At 42.7% G+C, this 27,197-nt stretch overlaps 1 protein-coding gene across 1 annotated transcript in view; it reads right to left on the bottom strand.

Moving 5' to 3' along the window:
* Nucleotides 1–26,807, bottom strand: part of LOC311177728 (cytochrome P450 2J2-like) — a gene marked incomplete at both ends in the record, with an annotated part of 33,563 nt that extends 6,756 nt beyond the window's left edge. Inside the window, 8 exons of the mRNA XM_084243993.1 lie at nucleotides 2,771–2,909; nucleotides 6,329–6,516; nucleotides 9,344–9,479; nucleotides 12,322–12,498; nucleotides 15,011–15,171; nucleotides 16,638–16,787; nucleotides 19,740–19,902; nucleotides 26,610–26,807. Coding sequence (XP_084100119.1) covers nucleotides 2,771–2,909; nucleotides 6,329–6,516; nucleotides 9,344–9,479; nucleotides 12,322–12,498; nucleotides 15,011–15,171; nucleotides 16,638–16,787; nucleotides 19,740–19,902; nucleotides 26,610–26,807 — 1,312 coding nt within the window. The remainder of the gene's footprint in view (nucleotides 1–2,770; nucleotides 2,910–6,328; nucleotides 6,517–9,343; nucleotides 9,480–12,321; nucleotides 12,499–15,010; nucleotides 15,172–16,637; nucleotides 16,788–19,739; nucleotides 19,903–26,609) is intronic.
* Between the last annotated feature and the right edge of the window lie 390 nt (nucleotides 26,808–27,197).

Raw genomic sequence — 27,197 nt, 5'->3', positions numbered from 1 at the left:
TTTTCTCTGATGTCTGTTTTCAGAGATGCCAATAGTTGTCTGATATATTTTGGTGCTCCTTCGTTTGGTGAATATATGTTAATGAGTGTTATTTCTTCTTGAAGTATTGTCCCCTTGATCATAATGTAATGACCACTGGGGTCTCTTTTTATCTTTTTAAGTTTGAAATCTGTTTTATCTGATATGAGAATAGCTGTTCCTGCCTTCTTTTTTGGTCCATTTGCTTGTAGAATTGTTTTCCATCCTTTAACTTTGAGTCTATTTTTATCTTTTGCAGCTAAATGTGTTTCCTGGAGACAGCAAAAGGTTCGGTTTTGTTTCTTAATCCAGCCTGCAACTCTGTGTCTTTTTATTGAAGAGTTTAGTCCATTTACATTTAGAGTTAGTATTGATATGTTAGCATCTGTATTTGCCATTGTGTTTGTCTTTCCTTTGATTTTATTTATTTATTTTTTTATTAACTTTCTTTGGCCTTCTTTTGTTGTTTTTCGTCCCTCTGAGGTTCTGGTTTTAGGACTCCTTGTAGTATTTTTTGGAGTGGGGGTTTAGTCGAAATAAAATTCCAGAGTTTCTGTTTGTCTGGGAAGGTCCTTATTCTTTCTTCATAGAGGAAGGAGAGCTTTGCGGGATAGAGTATTCTTGGTTGGCATCTGTTTTCTTGGAGTCTGTTGACTATGTCCCTCCACTCTCTCCTTGCCCGTAGTGTTTCTTCAGATAAGTCTGATGTCAGTCTGATTGGTTTTCCTTTGAATGTTATCTGTTTCTTCCCTCTTGTCAGTTTCATTATTTTTTCCTTGTCTTGGATTCTTGGGAGCTTTACTCTTATGTGTCTTCCTGTATTTTTCCTTTCGTCATGGAAGTTTGGTGTTCTTCTTGCTTCTTGTATATCAATTTTCAGCTCCTTCTTCGCGTTTGGGAAGTTCTCTTCAATTATATCCTTGAATATTTTCTCTGTTCCTACATCTCTCTCCTCTCCTTCTGGGATTCCTATAACTCTTATATTTCCTTTCCTCATGGAGTCAGATAGTTCCCGAAGTCTTTCTTCGGTCTCCTCCTTCGTACTTCTCCTTCCTTTTCTGTTTTAGTTCTTTTTATTTCTGTGTCTTCAAGAGTACTTATTCGTTCTTCCATTTCATCTATTCTGCTTTCATTGCTTTTCCCAGAGTTCTTTAGCGTCACATTAATTCTTTGATCTCCTGCGTTTCTTTTACTTCCCTCTTTAGGGACTCAATTTCATTCTTCTGGTCATTAAGTATTTTCCCCTTATCATTGTTTTCCTTTATGACTTCTGTCAGTTTTTTAATCACAGCAATTTTAAATTCTCTATCTGGAAGGCTCAGAAGTTCTTCCAAGTTACTGTTGTTGCAATCTGGTAGATGGTTTTCTTTTTGCGGTGTGCTTTTTTGCTGAGGAGTTGCTGGGTTGCATGTGGTTTTTCTACTCCCTACTGCCTGTTTTCTAATTTGCCGTATTCCTTGTGACACTGTATTGCTGGTACTGGCCGGCATCTTGGGCGACCTTCCCAGCTCACCTCTGGCTCCTCTGGGGAACTTCTGCTGGGTTCACACAGTCTCCACCAAAGAAGGGTCCCTGCTGCAAATGCCGGTGCCGGGCATGCTCCCCTGCAGGTCCGGTCTGCCCCAGCGGTGGGTGCTGCTCCCCTCTGAGCTGGGACTGCAGGCTAGAAGGCGCCCGGCATGGGCAAGCCTCCCAGCTTACCTCTGGCTCCTTGGTGAGCCTTCTGCTTGTTTCACACAGTCTCCACCAAATAAAGGTCCCTGCTGCAAAATGACAATGCGGGAACATGCTCCCCTGCACGCCTGGTCTGCCCCAGCGGTGGGTGCTGCTCCCCTCTGGGCTGGAACTGCAGGCTAGAAGGAGCCCAGCATGGGCAAGCCTCCCAGCTTACCTCTGGCTCCTTGGTGAGCCTTCTGCTTGTTTCACACAGTCTCCAGCAAGAAAGGTCCCTGCTGCAAAATGCCGGTGCCGGGGACGCGCTCCCCTGCACGCCTGGTCTGCCCCAGCAGTGGTTGCTGCTCCCATCTGGGTTGGAACTGCAGGCTAGAAGGCGCCCGGCATGGGCAAGCCTCCCAGCTTACCTCTGTCTCCTCGGTGAGCCTTCTGCTTGTTTCCACATTCTCATTTTCAGGGGACACAGAGGGCCCTCTCCATGGCAACTGAGTCAGCCTTCCCTTGAATAGCCTTTCTTAGAAATGGGCGTTCTCATGGAATCTTCTTTCATACCTTTCCAATTGCACACTATATAAATGCATTAACTAGATTTTAAAGGGCATTAAAATGTAAAAAGACAAAAGAACCTCTTCGGGGAGTGCTCAGAGAAGAATCCCAACCTAGTTAGATCAGTGACACATAAAGTCACTACAATGTCCAGAATGATGAGCGATTGCCCATTCTTTTATCCCTTCCTCATCCTGTTATTATAAATCAGCTCCATTTAAAAGTCCTAGAAAGATAGCAAGTGTCCAGCTTTCTTTGTGAGCTAGAGGTGGGATCTGAGTCTCTGTCCCTGTGTTCTAGAAGACAGAACAAAGTGTATCAGCAGTCTCCATCACAGGCAGGGAGGTTTTAAGAAGTGAGGCAGCCTGAGCAACATCCAGCCCAGGAATCAACCCTGAGAAGCAGGGAACAGCAGAGGGAGCCTCGAGGGGGAGTGTGGCTGGAGACATTTCGATGAAAGCAGAGCATGACAGGAGCGGGGAAGAGCTGAGAGAAGAACTCTGATTTGTCACACTCCTTTATTACAGCTTACCTACTGAGAAAGGCAGGAAGGATTCCTTTTTCTTAAACTGTCCATTCTCCAGAAAATGCTCCGGGTTGAACTTGTCAGGCGTGGCCCACACTTCAGGGTCCTTGTGCAGTGCAGTCAGATTGGTGAGGATCATGGTTCCCTAGAGAAGGGAGCAAAGACTCAGGCAAGGTTCCCTCCCCACACACCTAGCACAGAGGTGTGGCTGTCCCTTGGCTGCCAGACTGCTGAGGCTGATCCCCAGGACCCTGCTCTTTGCTATACAACGATGGACGGCAATTGTCTGCTGGGAAATTGATCAGGGAGTTTGGCTACCCTTGCCAACAGGCTGGATCTTATTCACAGGGACATGTCAGTGGAAGACTTGGGAGAGGCATGCACACTGCCATCTGCCAGTCAACACTACAGGAAATCAATCCTGCTGCTCTACTCAGGCAAGTGCTAACTTTGGCGGCTCTACCAAGGGCAGATATAGCCCATTCATCTGTTTCTCCCCTTCTCTCCCATCCAATGTCATGTACACACCACAAGAAGGAATCAGGCTGCCCAGGGAATGGGACTGCCGTCCATCAGGGCACATAGCAAGGAAGGCGCCCTCTCAGCCACGAGCCCCTCCCCTCCTTCGCTATGTCTTCAGGTCCTGCAGCGAGGCTGGCCCATGTTACTTTAGTTTCTCTAGATTCCGTCACCTCCATTCTATGTCCACCACTGCTCACTTAGCCCTGCCCACCACCTTGCTCGCCTCTACTCCTGTAATACTCATCAAATGTCCCCATTCCCTTTTCCCTTTCAATCTGCTCTACATTCTGACAGCAGAGCGTGCTCTGGACATGATTACTCATGTCACAACCATGCACACCTTGATCTCGAGAGCCTTCAGTACCTTCTCATCACTCTTAGACTAGAGCCCCTCACCTGTCCTGTCTAAACAGGAGAATCTGCGTATGTGCCCACCTCCAGCAGACCTCTTTCTGTTTCTCAAACACGCCATGTTCCCATTCATTTCCATGCCTTTTAAATGCTGTTCACCTTGCCTGGAGTGTCTTTCCTCCCTCCTTTGGCTCTAAGTTAACACTTAATCCCCCTCAGCTCAAGCATCACTTCCCTTTGGTACCCTAATCTGACCCCCCACCACCCCTACCCCCACTCTGGTTAGCCAATATCTTTATGGAAGCAGTGGGTGTTTGTTTTCGGTCTGTTATCATGGTTTGAAAGTGTGGACTTGCACAATTATTTACTTAGGGTTGTTTTCTAGCTCTGAGCACTTCAGGAGCTTGATTAATACTAAAGAGTAATAACTGTTATTTTGAGCACTTTCTATGATAAGCACTGGATTAAATGTTCTTACATGCATGACTTTATTTTACCTCCACAAGTGAGGTAGATTTGAATGCATTTTACAGATAAAGACATTGAAACCCTGAGACGTTAATCAATATGCCCAGAATCATACAGTGGGAGAAACATAGCCATGATTTAAAATAGGTCTATTTGTCTATTTGACGTCAAAATTATGGCTCTCAACTTCTACAACATACAGTCAATTAGATCTCTCATTTCCCAGGATGGTTATTAAAGTTGATGTTAAAAAGCTGTGGTAGGGGCCTCCCTGGTGGCACAGGCGGTTAAGCGCCGCACTGTGAAGCTGTCCGCAGCCTCTGCAGTGCGGGTTTGATCCTGGCCGGTCAGCGAAAATCCCACATGGCGAGGCAGATCTCTCCTGTCTCGCCAGCTGCTCCCCTTCAGTCCGTCTGCCTGTTCTGTTCCCCGCTCTGCTCTGGTGAGTCCTCACCCCCTGCATCTTTGGCCTGTACCCCAGTTCTTGTATAAATAAATAAATCTTAAAAAAAAAAAAGCTGTGCATTCAAAAAAGATAAACACATGCAATTTGCAGCAACATGGATGGCGCTGGAAGGGATCATGCTCAGCGAAATAAGCCAAAAAGAAAAAGAAAAATACCGGATGGTCTCACTCATAGCAGGAATCTAGAAAACCTAAATAAGGGACCAGGAAAATGAATATAAGAAAGTGAAAATCAAAATCAACAAAAAACTATGAACCAGAGACACTTTTTTGGGGGTGGGGGGCGGGAGGGGAGGGATTGGAGTCAGAATGGGGCGTTTGCAATTGTATGGGGGAATATAAAAATAAAATTTATTATTTAAAAAAATAAAAATAAAAATAAAAAAATAAAAAAAATGAATCAAACTGTTTAAAAAAAAAAAAAAGCTGTGGTAGAAGTAATCTGTTGAACTGCGCAGGTTCCCTAGAGTTAAATGAGTCACTAGGAAAATGTAAATAGAACCTGTGGAATAATTTAGACCTCAGCCTCCACCCACAAGGTAATTAATTGCCACAGTAGCTGCTTTTCCTGGCTGGGCAGGAATTTTGACCCAGGGTAGTCCAACAGGCTAGCTCCTCTGGCTCCTACCCTGGAGGCTGTACCCAGGTGTGACACACTCAGAGGGACTTGGGAAAGCTGGAATGGACCCAGAAAGGCAGGCCAAGGCAGTGAGAAGATCCTGCTGATGTGCAGTGTACAGACAGGACATCTGTGGAGACATCCGTGGAGATGAGGAGGCTAGGGTGTGCAGAGAGGCCTGCATTTCCTTGCTGAGGACAGGGGATTTAATACAGATCAAAGGAGAAAAAATGGTATGGAGACTCCTGAAAATCAAAGAAAGCAACTCCTGTGGAGATAACATGATGGAGAATAAAGAAGTTGAGCCTGGGAATCAGGAAGGAACAGATTCTGAACCCAGCTATTGTTACTTTGTAGTTGAGAGAGCTTATGCAAGCTAATCACTCCCAGAGCCCCAGCTTCTCAATTTATAAAAGGGGAATTACAGAATTATTATAAGGATTAATGAAGACATTTTTTAAAGAATATATATAGTTGATGGTACTTCACCACCACTTAATTACTACTGGTTTCTTTCTCTCCCTTCCTTTAAGTAATACTGTCCACACTTAGATCAGTTTCCCTTGTGGAGCAGTACTTCATGGGGTTGTAAGTAAAAGCTGGGAGAATTCTTGTGGGGTATCATGTTAGAAACTCCAGCATTTGATATTGGTAAAAATGGTCTGAAATGTCCCTGTTTATTTTAATACTTTATAACCCAGCATCGTGAAACAGAATTTTCTGTAGTAAGTCTAGCAGGTCTCTGGGGCTGTGAGGTGCCCTCCAGGGCATAGGGAAAAAAACAAACAAACAAACAACAACAACAAAAAAAACAGTCTCACTGAGAACTCTGCCTTATCTCCACAAAGAATCACAAAACCCTGAAAGTTCCACTGCAATAAAGCCAGGTTTTGCCTGAACATGTTTGGAATCCTAAGAGGAACCCTCTTTGCCCTCCATCAAAACTGTAAATATCTAGTTGAACGTAATGTTTAAAATCCCACACATGGAGAAAAAGACCCTACTCTTATATTGGGTAGAATATAGTTCTCTCCTCTTTCATTGATTCCTTTATACATGACTACATCTCATTTTTCAAGTTCATATTCCTACCATTTAAAGATGAATGTAAAGCTCTGAGGCTGGTAAACCCTGCTCACCTTGGGCAGGTGGTATCCGGCCAGGGTGGTATCTGCCGACACTCTCCTGGGCACGTTCATGGGCAAAATGTTCCCCATTCTTTGCACCTCGTGGACGACAGCGTTGGTGTAGGGCATGGACTCTCGGAAAGCCATACCCGGCTGCTGGGACTGGCCAAGCACTCTGTCGATTTCAGCGTGTACTTTTACTGGAAAATAAGAGAAGCTTCTATTATTCTTATTATTCCTTAGCATTCTGTGATACTGGTAAAGCTAGGAATAGAATAACGAGAATCAATCAACATGGCTAAAATTATAGAAGGTTGTGTAGACTCTAGATTTTGTGGGGAATATGAGTGGAAAGAGGGCCTTGGTGTAAGACAAATCTTTATAAACTCTTGCTCTACAACATTCTTGCTGCAAGTTATTTAAAGTCTTTGAGAATTAGTTTCTTCTTCTGAGTGACAATAAATCTACCTTCATCTTAAGGATATTTTGAGATTTACATGAACTGACTTAAGTGAAGAGCCAACAAATGAGTAATACTGCTAATTTTCACCCAAATCACCTTTCCTGTTTCTCTCTAACAACAAGATTTTAGCTCATTCCCAGCCAAAGTCCACAGTTCCCGTGTTTCACAGTGACTAAATGGGACCACATGACTAAGTTCTGGCTAATAGAGCATACCTATTAATTGCAAAATGTAATACTTACATTAAGCTTTTAACGGAAGGGAGTGTGCTTCCTTCCTCTCTGTCCCTTCTTACTAGTGAAAAGGCAGCCCCAGTGGTGAGTGATCTTTGAAATTCCCCGCCAGGGAAATATTCTAAATACACCAGGGCAACAAACTGGCAGGAGCCTACAACCCAAAGGACTCTTCAGAGTCCAGCTTAGATTTTCTACCTGAAACAGAAATGAACTTCTGTCTTTTTAAACTACCCATTGAAATATTTTTAATGATAGTAAACTACACAAAACGTAAAAGGTATCATTTTAATAAGTTTTAACCATACCGTTAACAGTATTAAGTATATTAGCATTATTGAGCAACGAATCTCCAGAACTTTTTTATCATGTTAAACTAAAACTACATCCATGAAATAATTCTTATATCCCAGCCTCTGGCAACCATAATTCTACTTTCTGTTTCTATGGATTTTACTCTAGATGTCATGCAAGTGGAGCATACAGTATTTGTCTTTTTTGTGACTGGATTATTTAACTTAATATCCTCAAGCCTCATCTGCATTATAGCACATGACAGAGATTCCTTCTTTTTTAAAGCCGAGTAATATTCCACTGTATTCCAAATTTTGTTTATGTATTCATCCATGGATGAACACTGAGGCTATTTACACTTTTTAACTAATGTAAATCTTTACACTTTTTTAACTAATGTAAATAATCCTGGTATGAATGTGGTAGGAAGTTGTATTTTCTTAAGTCACTGATATTTTGGAGCTTCTATTACAGAAGCAAGTCTATATCCAAACATGATAGCTTGTAAACTTTTTTTTTAAAAGATTTATTTATTTTTATACAAGAACTGAGGCACAGGCCAGATGCATGGGAGGGTGAAAATATTCACTGGAGACAGAGCAGGGTACAGAACAGGCAGACTAAAGGAATACACTGCTTAAGGGAGCAGCGGGCGAGACAGGGGAGGTTTGCTTCAACATGTGGGATTCTCGCTGGCCGGCTGGGATTGAACCCATGCTAAAGAGGCTGCGGACAGCTTCACAGTGCGGCGCTCAACCTCCTGCACCACCAGGGAGGCCTAGCTTTTAAATTTTTTAAATATATAATTCAGTGACAAATGCAGTTGGTGCAGTGGGTTGAGGGCAGCGCTGTGAAGCTATCCGCAGCCTTTGCAGTGTGGGTTCGATTCCCGGCCAGCCAGGGAGATACCCACATGGCGTGGAAAACCTCTCCTGTCTTGCCTGCTGCTCTGTCTGCCTGTTCTGCTCCCCTCTCTGTCTCTGGTGAATTCTCTCACACTCCTGCACATCTGGCCTGTACCCCAGTTCTTGTGTAAATAAATACATCTTTAAAAAAAAAAACAAATGTGTTTTGTATCATGACTTAGAATACACACACACTATATGCAGTTTCATGGACAGACTATCTTTAGTACATGGCAAAGACTGATCTTTTCTATTTTTATTTTAGGGAATAAAGTTAATCTTGTTTTACTGAAACAATTCCCATTAATAAGCAGCACTACAGTTTAAAAAACTATCTCTTAACAATCCCATTCCTTCAAATGCTCAAACCATTCTGGGATGTGGAGAAAGAAAAAATGATTATAACAGACCCTGTCCTTGAATGGCCTGCAATCCATGGGGCAGATGTATGAATAACATGTGATGAGCAGAATAACAGAGGTGAATTAGGTCATCTGTAGAAGAAGCAAATGCTAGTTTTTCCTACAGGAGTGGAGCTGTATATCAGACAAGTTTGTATTTAAGCAGATTCTTCATGCAGAGCCAGCACTTGACCATGTAGAGAAATTAGGGAACTGCATCTTTGGTGGAGGGAAGAACAGATGTGATGGCACAGAGGTGTAAATACAGGAAGAGCAGAGGAAAGGACAGGTAGTTTAGTGAGGCCACTCTGCAGGGCAGATGGAGTTGAGGCTGGATAGGCAGGAAGAAGGATATCAGAGGATATGATATACCAGACACAACACTTTGAACTTCATTCACAGGACCATGGGAAGACATAACTAAAAGGAGTGAAAGTTATCTAACCTGATTTCATGTGAAAACACAGCTTTTCCTGGAACTCACCACATTGTCTTCATTGTTTGACCCACTAGAATCTGAGTTTCCTGATGGCAAAGGCTTTGTTATTCCTGTTATTATGTGGATCCTTCACAATCCTGAGAGGAAACTTGAAGGATGGGCCTGCCCTTGAGTCTCCTTTGCTTTGTGACTGTCCCACCTTTCTCTCTATTGCACTGTGCTCTCCTCTGGCACAAATGTTGAGTCAGTCTGGCCCAAAAAGCCCCTTTCGTCTTGGCCCAGGAACACTTACCCTGGATGTCGGGGTTCAGGGCCATGTAAAGCAGGGCCCAACGCAGCGTCGTTGAAGTTGTCTCTGTTCCAGCAAAGAAGAGGTCCATGGTGCAAAAGATGAGGTTTTCTTCATTGAAACTTGAAGTGGCATTGTCACGATGCTAGAAAGCACAATGTTTATGTACTTATTCAGAGAGTTCTTGGCTGCCACACCACACAGAGCTTCATTGTAGGGATGGAACATAGAAGTAAGGATCCCCAGGAGAAAAGCCTTTCCCTCTGGCCTGCTCAGGAGGCAGAGACTTACTATAATAGCATCCTCTGACCAAAAGCTGGAAGCCTACGTAGCTTGAGCAGATGAAAATCAAGATGACTATTTTTCTTATGTCTATGATTTGGGAGAAACTATTTGTATAAGGGAAAGAGAAGCTATAGTACATGTAACGACAGACTTAGGTTCCAATATTAACCACATCATCTACTATCTGTGTGACCTGGGGTAAGCTGCATTAATTTCCTGTTTTATAAAATAGAAATAACAACACATACCCCTTAAGATAGTACTGTGAGATGCCAATGACAGAGCTAATGAAAATGACAGCAAATTCTCAACATGTGTTATATTGATATCAGAAAGAATAAGCTGAGGGCCTCCCTGGTGGTGCAGTGGTAGAACGCTGGGCTGTGAAGGGGCTCCCAGCCTCTGCAGTGCTGGTTCAATCCCCGGCCACCAGCAATGTCCCACATGACGCACAGACCTCTCCTGCCGTGTCTGCTGCTCCCCTCAGCAAGTGTATTTCGTCAGTCTGCCTGTTCTGCTCCCGGCTCTGGCTCTGGTGAATTCTCTCACCGTCCCGCGTTTCTGACTGTACCCAGTGCTTGTATAAAAAAAACTTGTAACAAAAAAACTTTAAAAAAAAAAGAAAGAATAAGCTGAAATCCCATTTTGTACAATTTTTATATCTCTCCATTAATCTTTTCCTTTGTATGTGGAAACTCTCCAATCCACTATCCTCATAGCACCCATCCCCTTTACACCTTTTGGTTTTGTACCTGCACTCCATGTAGCAAGTCTCCTCCTCTGAGGAAAAAACAATGTTATATCAATATCATTAAAGATAAATGAATAAGATGAAATAAAAGAAGGAAAGAAATCCAACTCCAAGAGGAGAAACAGATAATCTGATAAGTGAAAAATGAATTCACTGATGTCATGATGTATATTAATAAGCAGGTCACCCCAGGTATCCATATGACTTTCCTATAATGTTGAAAGTGGGATGAGAAGGGAAGGGAAATATTCCTCTCAGACCTTGAGTTGGAATGTCACTCAACCTTAGCTGTGTTCCTAATTGGTGCCTGAGAAGGGGTAGATAACTGGGCACAGACTCAACTAAAAATAAGACAGGACATTGAGACTCAGGTGCTATTTTTCCTCTTGTGTATAGCTACTTTAGATGAGGGCAGAGACTAGAAGAAGAAAAGGCAGGGTTTGGGCATTCCCAAGGTCTCAAATCAAATGTTAGTAACCCCCTACTTGTATCATTAAATCCTGGGTTATTGCCTACACTTTATGAAATACTGACTCTTTTTATTTCCCTGTGGTAGCTAAATGACGTCACACAACAAAGTCCATGGGCTAAGCTCTACAACCTATGCACGTTACCTTCTCTGCCAAAATGGACTTTGCCGCCTTGTGGAGTGGCAATTTTGGGAGTGGCATTGGGATGGAGGAAAAATAATTGAAAGTCCAGGTAGAGAGAGAGAGAGAGAGAGAGAGAGAGAGAGACAGAGAGAGAGAGACCTAGAGGGGATACATCTCTGGAGATATAGTGCCAAATTCCAGGCCAGTCTCACATTTATTTGGTATCAGATTCAGGGAAGGTGGGCAAGTCCATGGAGGAATGTGCTTGGAGAGGATGTGGATTGGGGATGCATAATAGTCTGGCACAAGATAGGGGAGCATGAGTAGGGGCCATTGTTTGGGGGTGGGGGGGATGGGGGGTGTCCATTCTTGCTGCTGATCAAAACAGCCTGTCTCTAGTCCTTGTTTACACTTAATCTGGCCATAATCATAATGTCTGCCATAATATCTGGTCATAATATCTGCTGTTTCCTCCAGATATCCTCATACCAAGACTTTTTTCTTGGTGAGAAGCTCCCTGTCTGACTCTACATTTAGCTTAACCAGCAACAACTTTAGGTGCCAAGCAAAATCCTAAGAACAAGGAGGGCTGGGGGATCCACAGAACTTTGTAGCTATGGTTAAATTAAGGATCTCAATATGGGAAGTTTATCCCAGATGATCCCACCAGGACCAATATAAATAATCACAAAAGTCTTTCTAAGATGGAGTCAAGAGAGTTAGAAAGAGAAGATGTAGGAATGATAGCTGAGAAGATGCCACCTTCTGACTTTGCATATGGAAAAAGGGGCCTTGAACCAAGGAGTATAAGCTATCTCTAAAGCTGCAAAAATTAAGGAAACCAATTCGACACTAGAGTCTTCTGAAGTAATCAGCCCTACAGCCCTTTGACTTTGGCCCATTGGGACAGGTTTCAGGCTTCTGATTTTCAAAACTGTAATAAAATTAACCCATGCTGTTTTAAGCCACTGGGATTGGGTAACTTGTTACATGAATAGAAAACTAGTATACTTCCATTTGCTCTTTAAAAACAAAACTTAGGGGGCCTCCCTGGTGGCACAAGGGATTAAGCACAGCACTGTGAAGCTATCCATAGCCTCCTCAGCAGGAGTTCAATCCCTGGCCTGCCAGGGAGCAACCCACATGGCACAGCAGACCTCTCCTGCCACACCTGCTGCTCCCTTCAGCAGTGTACTTCAGTCAGTCTGCCTGTTCTTTTCCTCACTCTGTCTCTGGTGAATCCACTCATACACACACTTGCACACCTGCACCTCTGGCCTGTACCCCTGTTCAAAAAATAAATCTTTAAGAAAAAAAGAACAAAACTTGGGGAATAACTTTGCTTTCCTTACCTTTTCTATTTCCTTAAGATAAGCATCAATAAAGTCTCTTGGTTTATCAGGATCCCAGTCGCTCCTGTGGTTTTTAATCACATCAGCAACAAACAACTTCAGTTTCTCCCAGTAGCTGAAGAGTTTTTTATGGTGTCCAGGAAAGAAATCCATTATCCATGGTATGACATTGTAGAGCTAATTGAGAAAAACAATACAATTGTGGAGACATGGTGCCTGATTTCCTTACTTAACCATTTAGTCGCACTTGACTAATCCTACCTCTCTCACCCTCTTCTGTTTGCCCTAGAGAAAGCACTTCAGCCTTCCATTAAAAATGTAGCCAGTGCAGACCACTTCTCACACCGCCATTGTTTTGTTACCCTTGTGCAAAACACCAGTATTTCTTACCTGGCTGCCTAATAGCCTCCAACGGATTTCCTGATTCCATGATTAACTTCATTCCCAGGCTTTATTCTAAAGCACTGCCAGAGAGCTCACTTCATTGATTAATCAGATCATATCAATCCGCGCTCTCCTTTCTTCAATGACTTTCAATGACACTTAGTTTGATATCATTGCCTGGACCTGTAAGCTCTACATGAGTTGACCCCACATGCAACTGTCATCTCCTTCAGTTAACACTTCCTGCCATCTTACTCTCCCTTACTCTCCTCAGTCCTGCCTATAGATCCCTTAGATAACATCAAGGATCTTCCTGCTTTAGGCATTTGAATATGCTATTTCTCTGCCTAGTATATTCTTCAAGAAAGGGGTGAGGTTTGGACCCAAAGGTCCATACATCATGAAATTAGAAATTTGGTAATATCAAGTGATCACCACACAGGTAGTGCAACTGCTTTGGGAGCCTTTAGGCATCCTTTATGTCCAGATACATATGCACAAGAAGCATAGCCACATGAACAAGTTTTTAAGAATGTTAGTGGCAGACTTATTGATGACATTCTCAAGCTGGAAATAATCCAAATGTCTATCAATAGAGACTAGAGCAACAAACAGTGGCAATTCCTACAGTGAAATATTACTCAGAATAGTTTCTACAGAGCACTAATACAGATGACTTTTATAATAATATGTCCAGCAAGAGGCCAGTTACAGAAGAGTGCCTCTGAGGAGGCTAGGAATAGATGGGGGAGGGCCTCCCCGGTGGCACAGCGGTTGAGCGCTGGGTTGCGAAGCTGCCCACAACCTCTGCACCACCGGTTCGATCACTAGGTGAGGGCTCCCACATGGTGCACAGACCTCTCCTGCCACCCATTGCTCCCCTCAGCAGTGTATTTCAGTCCTTCTGCCTGCTCTGCTCCCCGCTCTGACTCTGGTGAATTCTCTCACCCTCCCACGCTTCTGACTGTACCCAGTGCTTGTATAAATAAATAAATAAATCTTAAAAAAAAAAAGGAATGGATGGTGGTAGGAGGACTGGGGGGGAGGGAGTGGGGGACACAAAGGCAATGCAATATTGTGCCTTTCAAATAAAGTAACATAAGTACATAGTTATAAGGCATGTCAACTTTTGTGCCGTACAGGAATGGTAAAAATGTTCTTTGTATACAGCAAATATTTAAACAACATATCAAACCACTAAAGTCAACAGATTGATTTTAGATAGCTGAGGTCAATTTTAAAAAGTTTTATTTAACTTAAAAAAAAAAGGGAAAGACCCATCAGTGTCTGCTATCAGCTCCCAAATCCTTAACAAGAGGTAGAAATGTAAGCAAGGCAAAATGGTTAAATTGCTCTCAGACATGAAGAGCACAAAAAGAAAAAAAAACTTTATCGCTGAGTCTTGTTTACAGATGAGTCACAGCAACTACCTTGAGGTGTGCTACAAGGCCTACTGGAAACTGAGAATGTAGATAAAGGAGCTACCCAGAGGCAGGACAGCTTGGAAAAACTGAACTCCTGGCTGTGGACTTCTATTATAAACAAAGTCTTTTGTAATTTGCTTGGACAGATGGGAACTTTGGTCCTGTGGTCACTGTTAGTATAATATGCTTACTTCTTTTGATCATTGGCCCTTGTCTCCTGAATCACATGGTTGTTTTTGTCTCCAGAAGGGGAGATATTAAAACTTCCAAATTATCATTAGTCAAGGGTTTAGACATTTGGGTTTATAACTCTGTGACAACACCTCAGGTTAGCTAGGATTCTGCTCCTCTGTGGGCCCCCAATCCTCTGCCTGCATTCAGCAGGAAGTATTTCCAGAAGACGTACCTCTAGCCATTGCCAATCAAGAATGAGGACCAAGATATAGACAGGAGATGGGAATTATCACTGGCCTAGTTAACATAAGTTCCTTGTCCTTGTCCTGTTTATCCTTGTTCTGCTTCTGTTTATCTTTCCTTTCAGACAAAACCAGAAAACCAGAAAAAACTTACTGAAACCACAATGGAGGTAGAAGTAAGAGGAGGGTTAACCCACACACAGCCTCATTAGAATAGTCAAAATCACACTCACCAGTGCTATGACAAATCTAGTCAAGACCAAACTTAGAAGATAAAAGGGCATGCATTCAGCTCTGGAAAGCCCTGCCTATTTCTCTGAAACCCTGATGCTCAGTACTCTTTAACCTCTCCCTTTCTAACTAAACCTGATTTTCTCCCATCTACTCTTGAATCTCAAGTTTTGGTTTATGACTGGTGAGTAGCCAGACCTCTAGAAAACTGTTATAAAAAGAAAACTGCTTTACCTGGCACCACACTGAAGTTTCCAGACATGTGACTGCATCCAGCAGCCTCAGCAGCTCCTGGAACTGATCATCCTGGTACTCAAAGCGCTCCCCAAAGGTAACTGAGCAAATAATATTGGAAACTGCATTGTTGATCTTGAAGTGGGGGTCAAAGGGCTGAGCTGGAGGCAGAAGAAGCGATGGATCCTTTAGATGGGTTTGTTTCTATTTTCTATGCAGTGTGTACTCTATATGACCTAAGACACTGAGTATAGAATCACATATGAGGCTCTGGCTACGGGTCCCTACATAGGATCTAACATACAGTAAGTACTCAGCCAAAGCCTGGGAAGTTAAACTGTTGTCCAGGGTGGTTAAAATCAGTAATGGGCAGATGAACAGACAGTCAGATATCATATATCAACAGACAATTCATCAAAAAAGAATATCCTGAAGGTCAACAGACAAATGAAAAAAATGTTCATCATTACTTTCAATAAAAAGATGCAAGTTATAACCACAATGAGATACTCTCTCATGCTGGTGAGAATGGCTGATATGAAAAAAACCTCCAACAACAAGCATTGGAGAGTTGTGGAGAAAAAGGGACTCCATTTCACTGTTAGTGCAAATGGTCTGGTACAACCATCATGGAAAGCAATCTAGATTTACCTTAAAAAAACTAAAAATGGTGTCTCCCTGGCGGCATGGGGTGTTAAGTACAGCTCTATGAAGCAATTCGCAGCCTCTGCAGCACGAGTTTGATCCCAGGCCAGCCAGGGAGATATCCACATGGTGCAGCAGACTTCTCTTGGCTTGCCCAGTGCTCCCCTCAGCAGTGTATTTCAGTCAGTCTGCCTGTTCTGTTCCCCACTCTGTCTCTGGTGAATCCCCTCACCCCCCGCACCTCTGGCCTGTACCCCAGTTCTTGTATGCATAAATAGGTAAATCTTAAAAAAAAAAAAACACAAACTAAAAATGGAAATCCCACATGACCCAGCAATCCTACTCTTGGGTATTTATCCAAAGAAATTGAAACTATCAACACAAAAAACCTTATGTTCCGCAATGTCGTAGCAACATTATTTCCAACAGCCAGGGAGTGGAAGCAGCCTATATGGCATCACGAGACAATTAGATTAAGGAGATGTAGTATAGTCATACGATGGAGTAGCATGTAGCCATATAAAAGGATGAAATACAGCCATTTTCAATAAAATGGGAAGAGTTTGAGAGAATTATGTATAGTAAAGCAAGTCAAAATGATAAAAACAAATACTGGACAGTTATTTAGAAGACAGTTTGATAATATGAAACATTTTCCAAAACCAGTGGACGTCAATGGACACTATGAAGGTTCTCAGGTTTAAAGGGTGGTGAAGGGAAGAGACAAGGGGATAGAAAGGGTGGTAGTGGGGAAAATAAACATTAGCAGAACTGTCAAAAATAAAATAAAATTAGCAATGGACTTAAAGCCATCCTCTTGTGCTTATTCTAGAACTCCAAGAAGATAGGGTTGTGATTAGCTATACTGCTAAATCTCAACTGTCTTACCCACTGCTGGGCAGAGGGCAGGCACTGACACTTGGTATCTTTTCAGTGACACAATAAGCCACCACCTCCTGCATCTGTCATATGACACACTCACCTTTCTCCTTTTCTATTTCCTGAATGAGGAACTGGGCCTCCTCCCGGATGCGTTCCTCTAAGGTCTTCTTTCCTAAACCAAAATTCCTTAGTGTTGTCAGGGCGAACCTCCTTTGCTCCTTCCATGCCTGGCCATTAGACATGATCAATCCTGGGAAAGAAAAGCCAACATTGTGGTATTCTAATTCTATAATATGAATATCTGGCTAATGACAGATATCTGTAGCAAATGGAGGGAAAATGAAATACATTAAGGTACTTGAAAACTATTCACAGGAATAATTCCAAGGCAATGACTACATTTCCCGATTGCTTGCAATGTTAGGCACTTTAGTAACTTTTATGTCTTATGTAATTCAGTGTTCACAGAAACTCTATGAGGAAGACACAGCTATTACCCCTGTCCCCATATTGCTCATAAGAAATTTGATGTACAGGAATAAAGTAAACCTGGCAAGGTCATAGTTAATAAGTAGCTGAGGAGACATTCAAATTCACGGTGTGTCTGACTCCAAAATCATGATTACTAGCCATGTATACATATTGAAGTATGTATGGCATGCTACATACTAAGAATGCACCCATGGAAAAGACAAAATCCAAACTTGAATGGAGGCAAGGCTTTCTAGGAGAGGTCCCATGAGAGCAGGACCCCAAAAGATGAAGGGATGATTAAAGGAAGCAAGGAATAGTGAAGAATTCATGCAGAAAGAATAGCACAGGCAAAGGGAATAACCATCTTGGTGTAATCAACAAACCTTCACTGATTTTATAGGATGGATAAGTCAGGTCACTCAAGTCACCATTTTCAGAGCACTCTTCAGTTCTTTTTAATACCTGTCTTTGACCTCTAACACCTCAGTGAAATCATTCTCCTTGTCAAATCCAGGGAAACTTTTCAACCTCATTTTACTTGGTGTTTCAGCAGCATGAGACTTTTCTTCCTTCATCACGTTCTTCTGATGGTACTCAGGACACCTCGCTCTCCTGATTTCCCTCCTTATTCTCTGGCAGCAGAAAACTTCCTATATCATTTCCTAGTTCATCTTCTACCAAATTTTGAAATGATCGAGTCTTTCAAGATTAGGCCTAAAACCCTCTCTGTTCTCACTCTATACTCTGGGAAATCTCATCAATGGCTACAATTTCAAATAACATCTATTAATAGTGACCATCTGTTCTCTCCTTGGTCTTGTGACATATACACAACTGCCTGCTTGATTTTCTGACTAAAAGGCATTTTAAACTCAGCATATCCATTACTGAATGAATGATTTTCTTTATACAACCCACCAAGTCAAACTGAGCAGTTTATCTTCCATCAAATGTTCCTTTTGCCATAATCTATCCATGTGTGTGTCTACCTCGACACCTCATTCTTCCCCCTTTTCCCTTCCATCTAGGTCATTGTGTCTTCTTGGATTTATCTCCTGAACGTTTTATTTAATTTTTTTAAAGATTTATTTATTTATTCATACAAGAACTGGGGACCAGGCCAGAGGTGTGGGGGTGGGAGGATCCACCAGAGACAGAGAGGGGAACAAAACAGGCAGACTGACTGAATACACTGTTGAGGGGAGCAGCAGGTGAGTCTGGAGAGGTCTGCTGCACCAAGTGGGTAGCTCCCTGGCCAGGGATCGAACTCGTGCTGCAGTGGCTGCGGATTGCTTCATAGATTGAGTCTTAACCCCTTGCGCCACCAGGGAGGCCCATCTCCTGAACATTTTAAACCCACGTATCTTCACTGCTACTTTATTGGTCTAATCCATTGCATTGCCATTTCTTGCCACCTCTGTAGTTTGAGTTACCACCTTCTCTAATCTGAAATACTTCAACAGTCTCTTGCTTCTTTTATTCTATCCCCTATACTGCAGCCTAAGTAGGTCTTTAAAAGATATTGTTTAAATATGGTGATTCATTTCTCTACCTGAAACCTCCTATTAAAAGGTTTAAAAGCATGGGCGTCCCTGGTGGTGCAGCGGTTGAGCGCTGGGTTGGAAAGCTGCCTGCAGCCTCTGCAGCACCGGTTCGATCCCCCGGCTGCTGGGCGAGGGTCCCACATGGCACGCAGACCTCTCCTGTGCTTCTGACTGTACCCAGTGCTTATATAAATAAAAATAAATAAATCTTAAAAAAAAGGTTTAAAAGCAACATTTTTAACAAGAACTTGCATAAATGATTCATTGTGTAGCTCATCAACTTCATGTCCATTTAATTACATCCATTTATCCATGTGCTTGAAACACTGGCCTCCTTTCATTTCACTGTATTTCTTCCCACCTCTGGGACGTTTCACATCCCATTTTCTCTGCTTGATTGCTTCTTTATTGAATTGATATTTATTTATATTAACTTTCCCTGAACTTCAGGGCTAGAAAAGGTGCCCTTAATAAGTGTATCCTGTTCTTATATTCAATAACATTAAGTTCATCAATACTTCTTGAATAGAATGAAAGTTCCGTGAGGATATGGGCTTTATCTGTCCTGCTGACTGGTACATCACTCATGCCTAGCACTGTGTTTCACATGGCAGATAGTAAATAAAGTAAGTGGATAGGGAGGGAATGGATACAAAATTTCAAAGAGGAACTGAGAAGCACCAAAAAACGTGGTGCTTTGTTAGAGAAACAGTCTTCAGCTTTTCATCTAGATTTGTAAATGGTTAAGTTTACCTAGTGATAACATTAAGTATTCATGATAAACTGCTTTTCTTCCTAAACTTTTCTAACATGCACTAGAAGACTTGAGATGCACTATGAGGATAGCTTTTATGGTCATCCATAAAGGATAAAAAGTCATTCTTTATGGGGATGGCTCTTCTTCTGTTACAGCAGAGAAATGTCGTTAGGTGTTTATTAAAATTAGAATAAGTTCATGCAGGAGGCACAGTTTCTCTCAAACCCCTGACGTTAGGGCTGACCCTGCCAAATCCATGAAAAGATGCCCTCAACAGGGAACTGTGAGCATCTAGCTTCCTTTAATGGTAGGAAATTTATAATGAATCTGGTCTTTGAGGATAATGGAGAATTATAGAATCAGAGGAACCTTTCATAGACCATAAGAATATCAAGCATGCACATCTTACATTGGTTCTGAAACTTACCATTTGTCTTAAAGAAATGATGTCGAAGAGGCATTACGGGGCGGTCCACAAAGTTTTGGTCCTGGTTGACAAGGGCTTCTTTGATTAAGCCCAATCCACTTATAGTTACTGAAGGTATATAACCAAAGTCCAGGCTCAAAATGTTCCCATATTTCTTCACATACTGAAAAATAGTTGAACAGTCAAAGTTGAATATGCAAGGGGCTGTGCGTCCAGGAAAGGAGGGATAGAGAGTGTCTATAGCTGGGAGTGGGAATTTTATTGAGGAGAGTCTGTGTGGACAGATGTACTTGTATGCCTTTTTCTGATGAGGAGGTTTCTTCCTATTACCCCTTCTCCTCCACTCATCTAGATCACTTTTGATTCACTAGAGAACACTCTTGGTCCTTATACAGCACCCATTCGCATATTCACTCAACATGAATTAAGTGAGCATGCAGGATGTGTCCCGAGCAAGAGGCATGAAGATTTAACTCTTGCAAAATACATGTGGTCTTTAACCTCAAGCCTCCTGGAGAAGGTGAAGGGAAAGATTTGCACATGTGACTCACCAAAGAAAGCTGAGCTATGCTTAGTGTGAGAATGGTATCGCAAGCATGGCCTTCTCAGTAAAATATCTGCTTATCCAGAAATGAATGCTCCATTCCTCAACACAGGCTAGGTGATAGAGAGTTCATTATAGTCCTAGGGCCAGATATGGAAAAAAGCACTCCAGCTCTGGAGTCATATGTGATCTTGGCTCTATGGTTCACAAACTGTAGATTCTAGAGAAGATTGCTCCTGAAACTTAGTTCTCTTGCAATAAAAGGGGGATAATTATTCCTCCCTCAAAGGGTTTTGCAAAGAAGAATGAGAGCAGCAGTATAAAAGACACTTTGTTTTCTGGTGCCTGGCACACGGCCACATGAGTCTCTGAGGAATGAACGGGCTGTGTGTTCAAAGGGAACTGGACATGTGGTCATGGCAACAGAGAGGATAAGATCTCATGGGTGATTGTGCTAGAGGAAGGCACACTGTGTTGCTTGCCTTTCACATTTTATCTCACAACCATTCTATGTTAATCATTATTTTCCTTATCTTTCAGAAAAGGGAAACAAATGGTAGCCAAGCTATCAAGTGGCGGAGGGAGGGAGTCTGCCAGGCATCATGTAAGACTGGAGGACAAAGACATGAACTTGAGATGGTGTCAGGATCTTAGAGTTGGTGGGAGTGGCAGTGGCAGTGAGAATGAGAGTGATATGGGGGGGCCTGGGTGAGGAGAGGCGAGACAAAGAGAGAAAATGGAAGAGTGTTAGGGTGTGTCATTACTATGCACCAATGTGCAGATATGCGCACATTTGAGATGAATGACAGTGAATGGTTATCAAAGTCTTTCCTAAACTGTTTAAGAGATAATTTCAGTAGACCCATAGCTTCTTGTCTGTCTCTAGCTATAGTGGTATCAAACAGAAGCACTCCATTTCCTCCAGGTGCCTGGAGCATCTCCTTACCACCCCCACGCACGTATGCACCCCCCTGTCACCTTTAGCACCTTGGACCCCACTATCCCAGTCAGAGCAAAGACAATAGATTCAGTCTCATGCCACCATCCTGCTCTGCTATTGAAAACCAAGTTTGAACTAAATCCTTCCATTGTTCTTTGGGCCATAGTTTTCCCTCAGTCTGTGTCCATCTCTAGTACAGTGTTTGCTGTCTTGCTAGAAAGGACAGAGCCAAGAGTCCATCTCAAGTTCCCTTGCCCCTAAAGTACATGTCTTCGCTTCTAAGTAATGAAAGGAATGTTTCCACATAAATCAAGCAGATTTTTTATTTCATTTTGCTGAATGCCTTGATGAACTCTCGAAATTACAAAAGGAGTTCTTGACTAATTTGATAAGCATGATTTTGGAACAGGTGAAAATCTCAGCTTAAGCAAAATGACTCCTCACTGACAATGCATACAGCCTAGAATCTCAATTTATACTTGGGAGGGATTGAGCACTCCATAAATATTTACAGAAATTAACTTTTGCCCATGTCTATTTCTGATCAAACAGAATTGGATCAAAAATGGTGTGGTGTAATCAGCTGTGTAGCCATGGACAGGCTGAATGACCTCCTGAAGTCACTGCATGGACAATGGTACAATCTAACAATTCTTTTTTTTAAAAAAAGATTTATTTATTTATGCATACAAGAGCTGGGGTACAGCCCAGAGATGTGGGGGGTGAGAGGATTCACCAGAGACAGAGCGGGGAACAGAACAGGCAGACTGACTGAAATACACTGCTGAGGGGAGCAGCGGGCATGACAGGAGAGGTCTGCATGCCATGTGGGTATCTCCCTGGCTGGCCGGGAATCAAACCCACGCTGCAGGGGCTGTGGGCAGCTTCACAGCACTGCGCTCAACCCGCTGCGCCACTGGGGAGACCCCAATCTAACAATTCTTAAGCGCACTGTGCCAAGTATACTGCCAATTGCTTTACATGGATGTAGATACATGACTCTGAGTGCATCTGAGAAGACTTCATATGGTAGAGCATTCTTTTCAAAGTGCAACATTAATCCAATTATTTAAAAAAAAAAAAAGAACAGAACTATTGGAACAAAGGTTAAAAATAAGGTGGTTCAGGAGGCTAAAAGAGGCTTTAAATCAGAAATGAAAATAGAACAAGAAAAAGGATTGACATAGGGGCTATAAAAGACAAACTAAAGAAATAGGAGATAGTAAATTTAATAAGAGGGATGGAATTCCAAATGTAGGGTCAAATATTTGAAAACATAAGTAAATAAATATTTGACATAGAGATAAATTAGAAGTGGAGTACTAGTGAGTCGATTAAACTGTGATTAAACCATGCAGGAGATATAAAGTTCAGATGATACAACTTAATCTAAGTGCTTGAACTCAAGAACCAACAAGACAAAGACACAAAGAGAGGACAGGAGAAGAGTGTACCAACTCTTACTCCCACCTGTGGAAGATAAGAGGGTCTGTTTTGCAGTACCCCCCACCCCTGTTCCTTGTACTGAGCTGTGTGTGTGTATATACCAGTCTAATAGGTAAAAAATAAAAAAAAAAAAGAAAAAAATGCAATACATGTTGTTTCTATTTTTCTAAATTTCTATATTTCCTCTAATATTATGTCTTTTTTAAAAAAATGCCTAGCTATATACCCTAATATTTTTTGTGAGGGAAATTAATTTTTTGCTCATTGGTATATAGAAGCTCCAATAAAAAGTTGTGTATGGGTTCTTAGGCAAAATGAAGGGTAAGAATCTTTCATTCACTAAATTTTAATTTATATTGTTGGCTCATTGTGTATGTATTGTTTTCATAAAGTGTATTTCTCTCCAATAAAGCAAAATAAGGAAAAAAACAGAGGTCTTAAGCACAACTTCATGACAGTGAAAAAAGTCATGACAGTGGTTGGTAGCCTTTTTTGAGTCATAAAATGCTTAGAAAATCTAGTGTTATGTCATGGATTTACTCTTCAGAAAACCCTGAATACATGAATACAGTTACACATGCATGCTGTTTCAGGGGTTCACCAACCTCCTGGGGCCTACAAATTTTGGCTATGGATCCTGCTCTCACAGGTCATTCTTAGGGGACTATCCCTGGTTTCTGAGAAGTAATCAGTTGAAATTAAAATCACGTTTAATTCAATAGGCTTTAATTGTTTATGAGTTTTGTTGGTTAAGAGTTGCCTAGTATCTTCTGACATCATTATTGAAGTATGCCCAGCAGTACAAAGATCAATATGATAGCATGCATCTTTAGAGAGTCAAAGTCTCTTGGGAGTTGACTGCAGAAAAATCTAAGGTATTAGTACATGATGATAAATGCTAAAATGCTGGCAGAAAGGGATATGAAACTAATGAAAGAAAATATGAATTTCCAAATCAGATAGTGGAGAAATTAAAAAGAGGAAAAATTAAAAATAAAATTAGCAGAATTATTCCTAACATAGCAATAATTATGTTGAATATAAATGATGTAAATTCACCAATTAAAAGACAAAGATAGAATGAAAAGGTATTACCCACCTATATGTTATTTGTAAAAAATTCATTTAAAGTATACTGGTATAAGTAGATTCAGGCAAAAAATACATACCATACAAATACTAATCAAAAGGGAGCTGACATGGCTATATAACATCAGATAAAGTTCAGGTAAAGAAAATCACTAGGGATAAAGAGGGACATTATATACTGATTTTTTTAAAAAGTCAGTTCATCAAGACGACATAACAATTTTAATGTATATGCAACAAATAGTTGAGCTGCCAAACACATAAAGAGAAAACCTACCAGATCTAAATTGAGAAAAAGAGAAACTGGGAATCATAGCTGAAAACTTCAACATGCCTCTTCTAGTAATTTATAGAATCAGTAGACAAGAAGTTAGCATGGATATAGAGAAACAAAACAATACAATCATTCAATAAGATCTAGTTGACACAGGGGGGCCTCCCTGGTGGCGCAACGGGTTAAGACACAGCACTATGAAGTTATCCTGCAGCCACTGCAGCACAAGTTCGATCCCCAGCCAGGGAGGTGACTCACATGGCGCAGCAGACCTCTCCTGTCTTGCCCGCGGCTCCCCTCAGCAGTGTATTTCAGTCAGTCTGCCTGTTCTGCTCCCCGCTCTCTGGTGAATCCTCTCACCACTCCCCATACCTCTGGCCTGTCCCCCAGTTCTTGTATGCATACATAAATAAATCTTAAAAAAAAAATCTAGTTGACACATACATAACAATCAGCCCAAAAAGAGAATATACATTTTTTTAAAGCATGCATGGGACATTTGTCATCTCTGCAAGACAATCTTTGTTAGGTCCCATGTTCTGTAAAACTGCCACCTACCAAACTTGAGAGACTTAGAGAGACCTGACCCTTTTTCCTCTCCCTGCTCTCCAGGTGCTGGGGTCCATTTTAGGTTAGCTTGGGAAGCACATGAGACCTCAAGGTTGTGACTGAACACATAGGCATGTGTTTAAAATATTGCAGGTATTTCTAGGAAACTAAACTAACATTTGTTGTGTACCTACTTAAGCCATTTAAATGCTGACCAGCCACCATCTTCACAACCACTGTTATAGGACAGGGAGAGGGGCAGCCCAAGCCCCACAAACCTGCCTATTCTAAATGGGTTCTGCCATCCACGCATCAACACAAAACATGAGACTTTAATGGGAAGGAACTTTAATAAAACTAGGAAACAATACAGGAAAGGCAAAGAGTCTAGTTTCTAAATAAAGCACCCAAAGTTACCCATCCCCTCGTGGGTAAAAGTCCATCCATATGGGATTGGCCCAGAGCAAGGCCCCAAAGCCTGCCACAAGTCTAAAGCATCTTCCAGTGGGGACCCACAGAAAAGAGTCAGAAACAACCAGACAAGCCGGGAAGGAAAAGAGCAAAATCAACATCAAGATAAAAGCTGCCATTGTCACCTCCCCATGGGTCTCACCCACATCTGTGTCACCCTGTCCACGACCAAAAGACAAGCGCAATTTCTTCACGTGTCTCTAGTCTCCATGCGCCTCCTCCAGGTCTCCTGGCTCCATCCTGCTTCCTTCCTCAGTCTCTTCTCCAGCTTCTCCTCTTCCTGCTCAGCTCCACCCTCCCTTGGGTGGGGCAGGGAACCTCCCCCTTTCCTGGGGACCACCCTGTTGCACCACCTCACACAGTATTCTCTCAGCAAGCTACCTGTGTTGAGAGGTGGGAAATCAGCTGAGGATTCTCCAGAGAACATTGAATATTGGAGGGAATTTTAAGGAATTCAGAGTGACCAAGGCTAGAGAACCCTAGTGGGAAGAGGTGGAGGAAGGCTGGGTCAAGGAGGGTTAGATGTGGCTCCCTAAGGACTCTAATTTGGCAGGCAATGGGAGGTACTAAGAAATTTTAAGCAGAGGAACAACATTTTAAAAGAATTGCTTTAGTGAGAAAAGATAGCAGGGAGAGGAGACTCAAGCTGAAGAACCCAGTTAAAGTGATTGTGGGCAGTCCACTTGAAAAGTGGTAAGAATTTAGATAATATTATCATCATTTTGTTAGGGGGAAAAGGATGTCCTAAAGCCAGGAACCCGTTCAATATCGGGGCTGCTCTGTAACAATTTTACACATGGGAGATGTAGCACTGGGAACGGAAGGTATATAGCATTTCTTCCCCAGGGATAATAATATTAAAGAGGACAAAGTGGTCATATTACAAATAGCACGTTCCAATGTGCCAGTCACACTCTTAGTAGCATATTTAACAGGCTGCACAATTAAATGAGTTCAAGAATGTAATATGCCTGGCACACTTACACAGTGACTTGCAATATTTCACCCCTAAAAATATTGCAGAAATAAATTCTAGCCTTTTACCCAGGCATGGGAAGAGCAAGGGGTACTTCAGGAATGGTGAGGGCAGGAGAAGCTTTATTACGCATGCATGAGGTCCCAGACCTGGATAGTCCCATAAGATCTGAGCACCAGTCTAGGGACAAAGGGTTTCTTTTATACATAACCATCTTACACTGATAACACTGGTTAGTTAGCATACAAATTCTTGACACAGGAAAAGGGGAAGGATATGGATCTTTGAGGATGGCCTGGGAGATCAACCAGCCTAGCAGGCTGCCAGACCTTGTTTAGATATGTTTATTAAGGAAGCAAACTTGTTATTTACTTTACATTTCCAGGTATATGACTCCTGAACAGGGAAAGATTTCCTTTTCTTAGCAGTTCCCTTTCAGAAAGGGCAGGGGAGTCACCCCAGTTGCCTGTGAGGTTCAAAGCAGGTTTTCCCAATTTACAGGCAGGAAGGCACAGCCACCCACCCCCGCACGGAAGGTCCTCGCCCTGCAGGTCAGAGTCAGGACCTCGGCCCTCTCCTACCGGCTGAATGTCCTCATGCGACTTCTCAAAGTCCAAGAGGAAGAAGTTGCCAAAGAAGGGCAGGCCCGGGGGTCCTGGCGGGTAATTCTTTGGGGCCCTTCTTTTGAGGAAATGAGCAAGGAGCAGAAACACCACGGCACCCAACAGCAGCGTGCGGAGATGGAGCCCGCCCCAGAGGGCGGCCGCCAGGGAGTCCATCGCTGAGGGCGCGCCCGGGACGCCAGCAAGCTCTCCGCGCTCTGAGCAGGAGATGCCACTGCCCGGCTTTGCTCTGCGCTGGCAACACCGCCCGCCCCAGCCCGCCTCTACCCGCCCCGCCCCGCCCCGGCCCGCCCCGCACCTCGCACGCTCTCTCCAGCTGCCCCTGGCAACTCTCATTTGCGCTCCAAAGGGACGGATCCATTTCCAACTTTTGGCCCCGCGGACTTAGGGCGCGCTCAGCCAACCTTTCAGCTTGCCACATCGGTCCCCTCCGCCCCCAGGCACCCTGCGGCCCCTCCTCTCCACCCCCGGCCTGGCGCTGGATTCCCGGGCGAGCCCGTACCCATCTCTGAGTCTTTAGCTGAGACCATGGGGCTCTCGGGTTTC

The sequence above is a fragment of the Talpa europaea genome, assembly GCF_964194135.1.
Source record: "Talpa europaea genome assembly, chromosome: 9".
NCBI lineage: Eukaryota > Metazoa > Chordata > Mammalia > Eulipotyphla > Talpidae > Talpa > Talpa europaea.
This window is presented reverse-complemented; position numbering and strand designations above follow the sequence as displayed.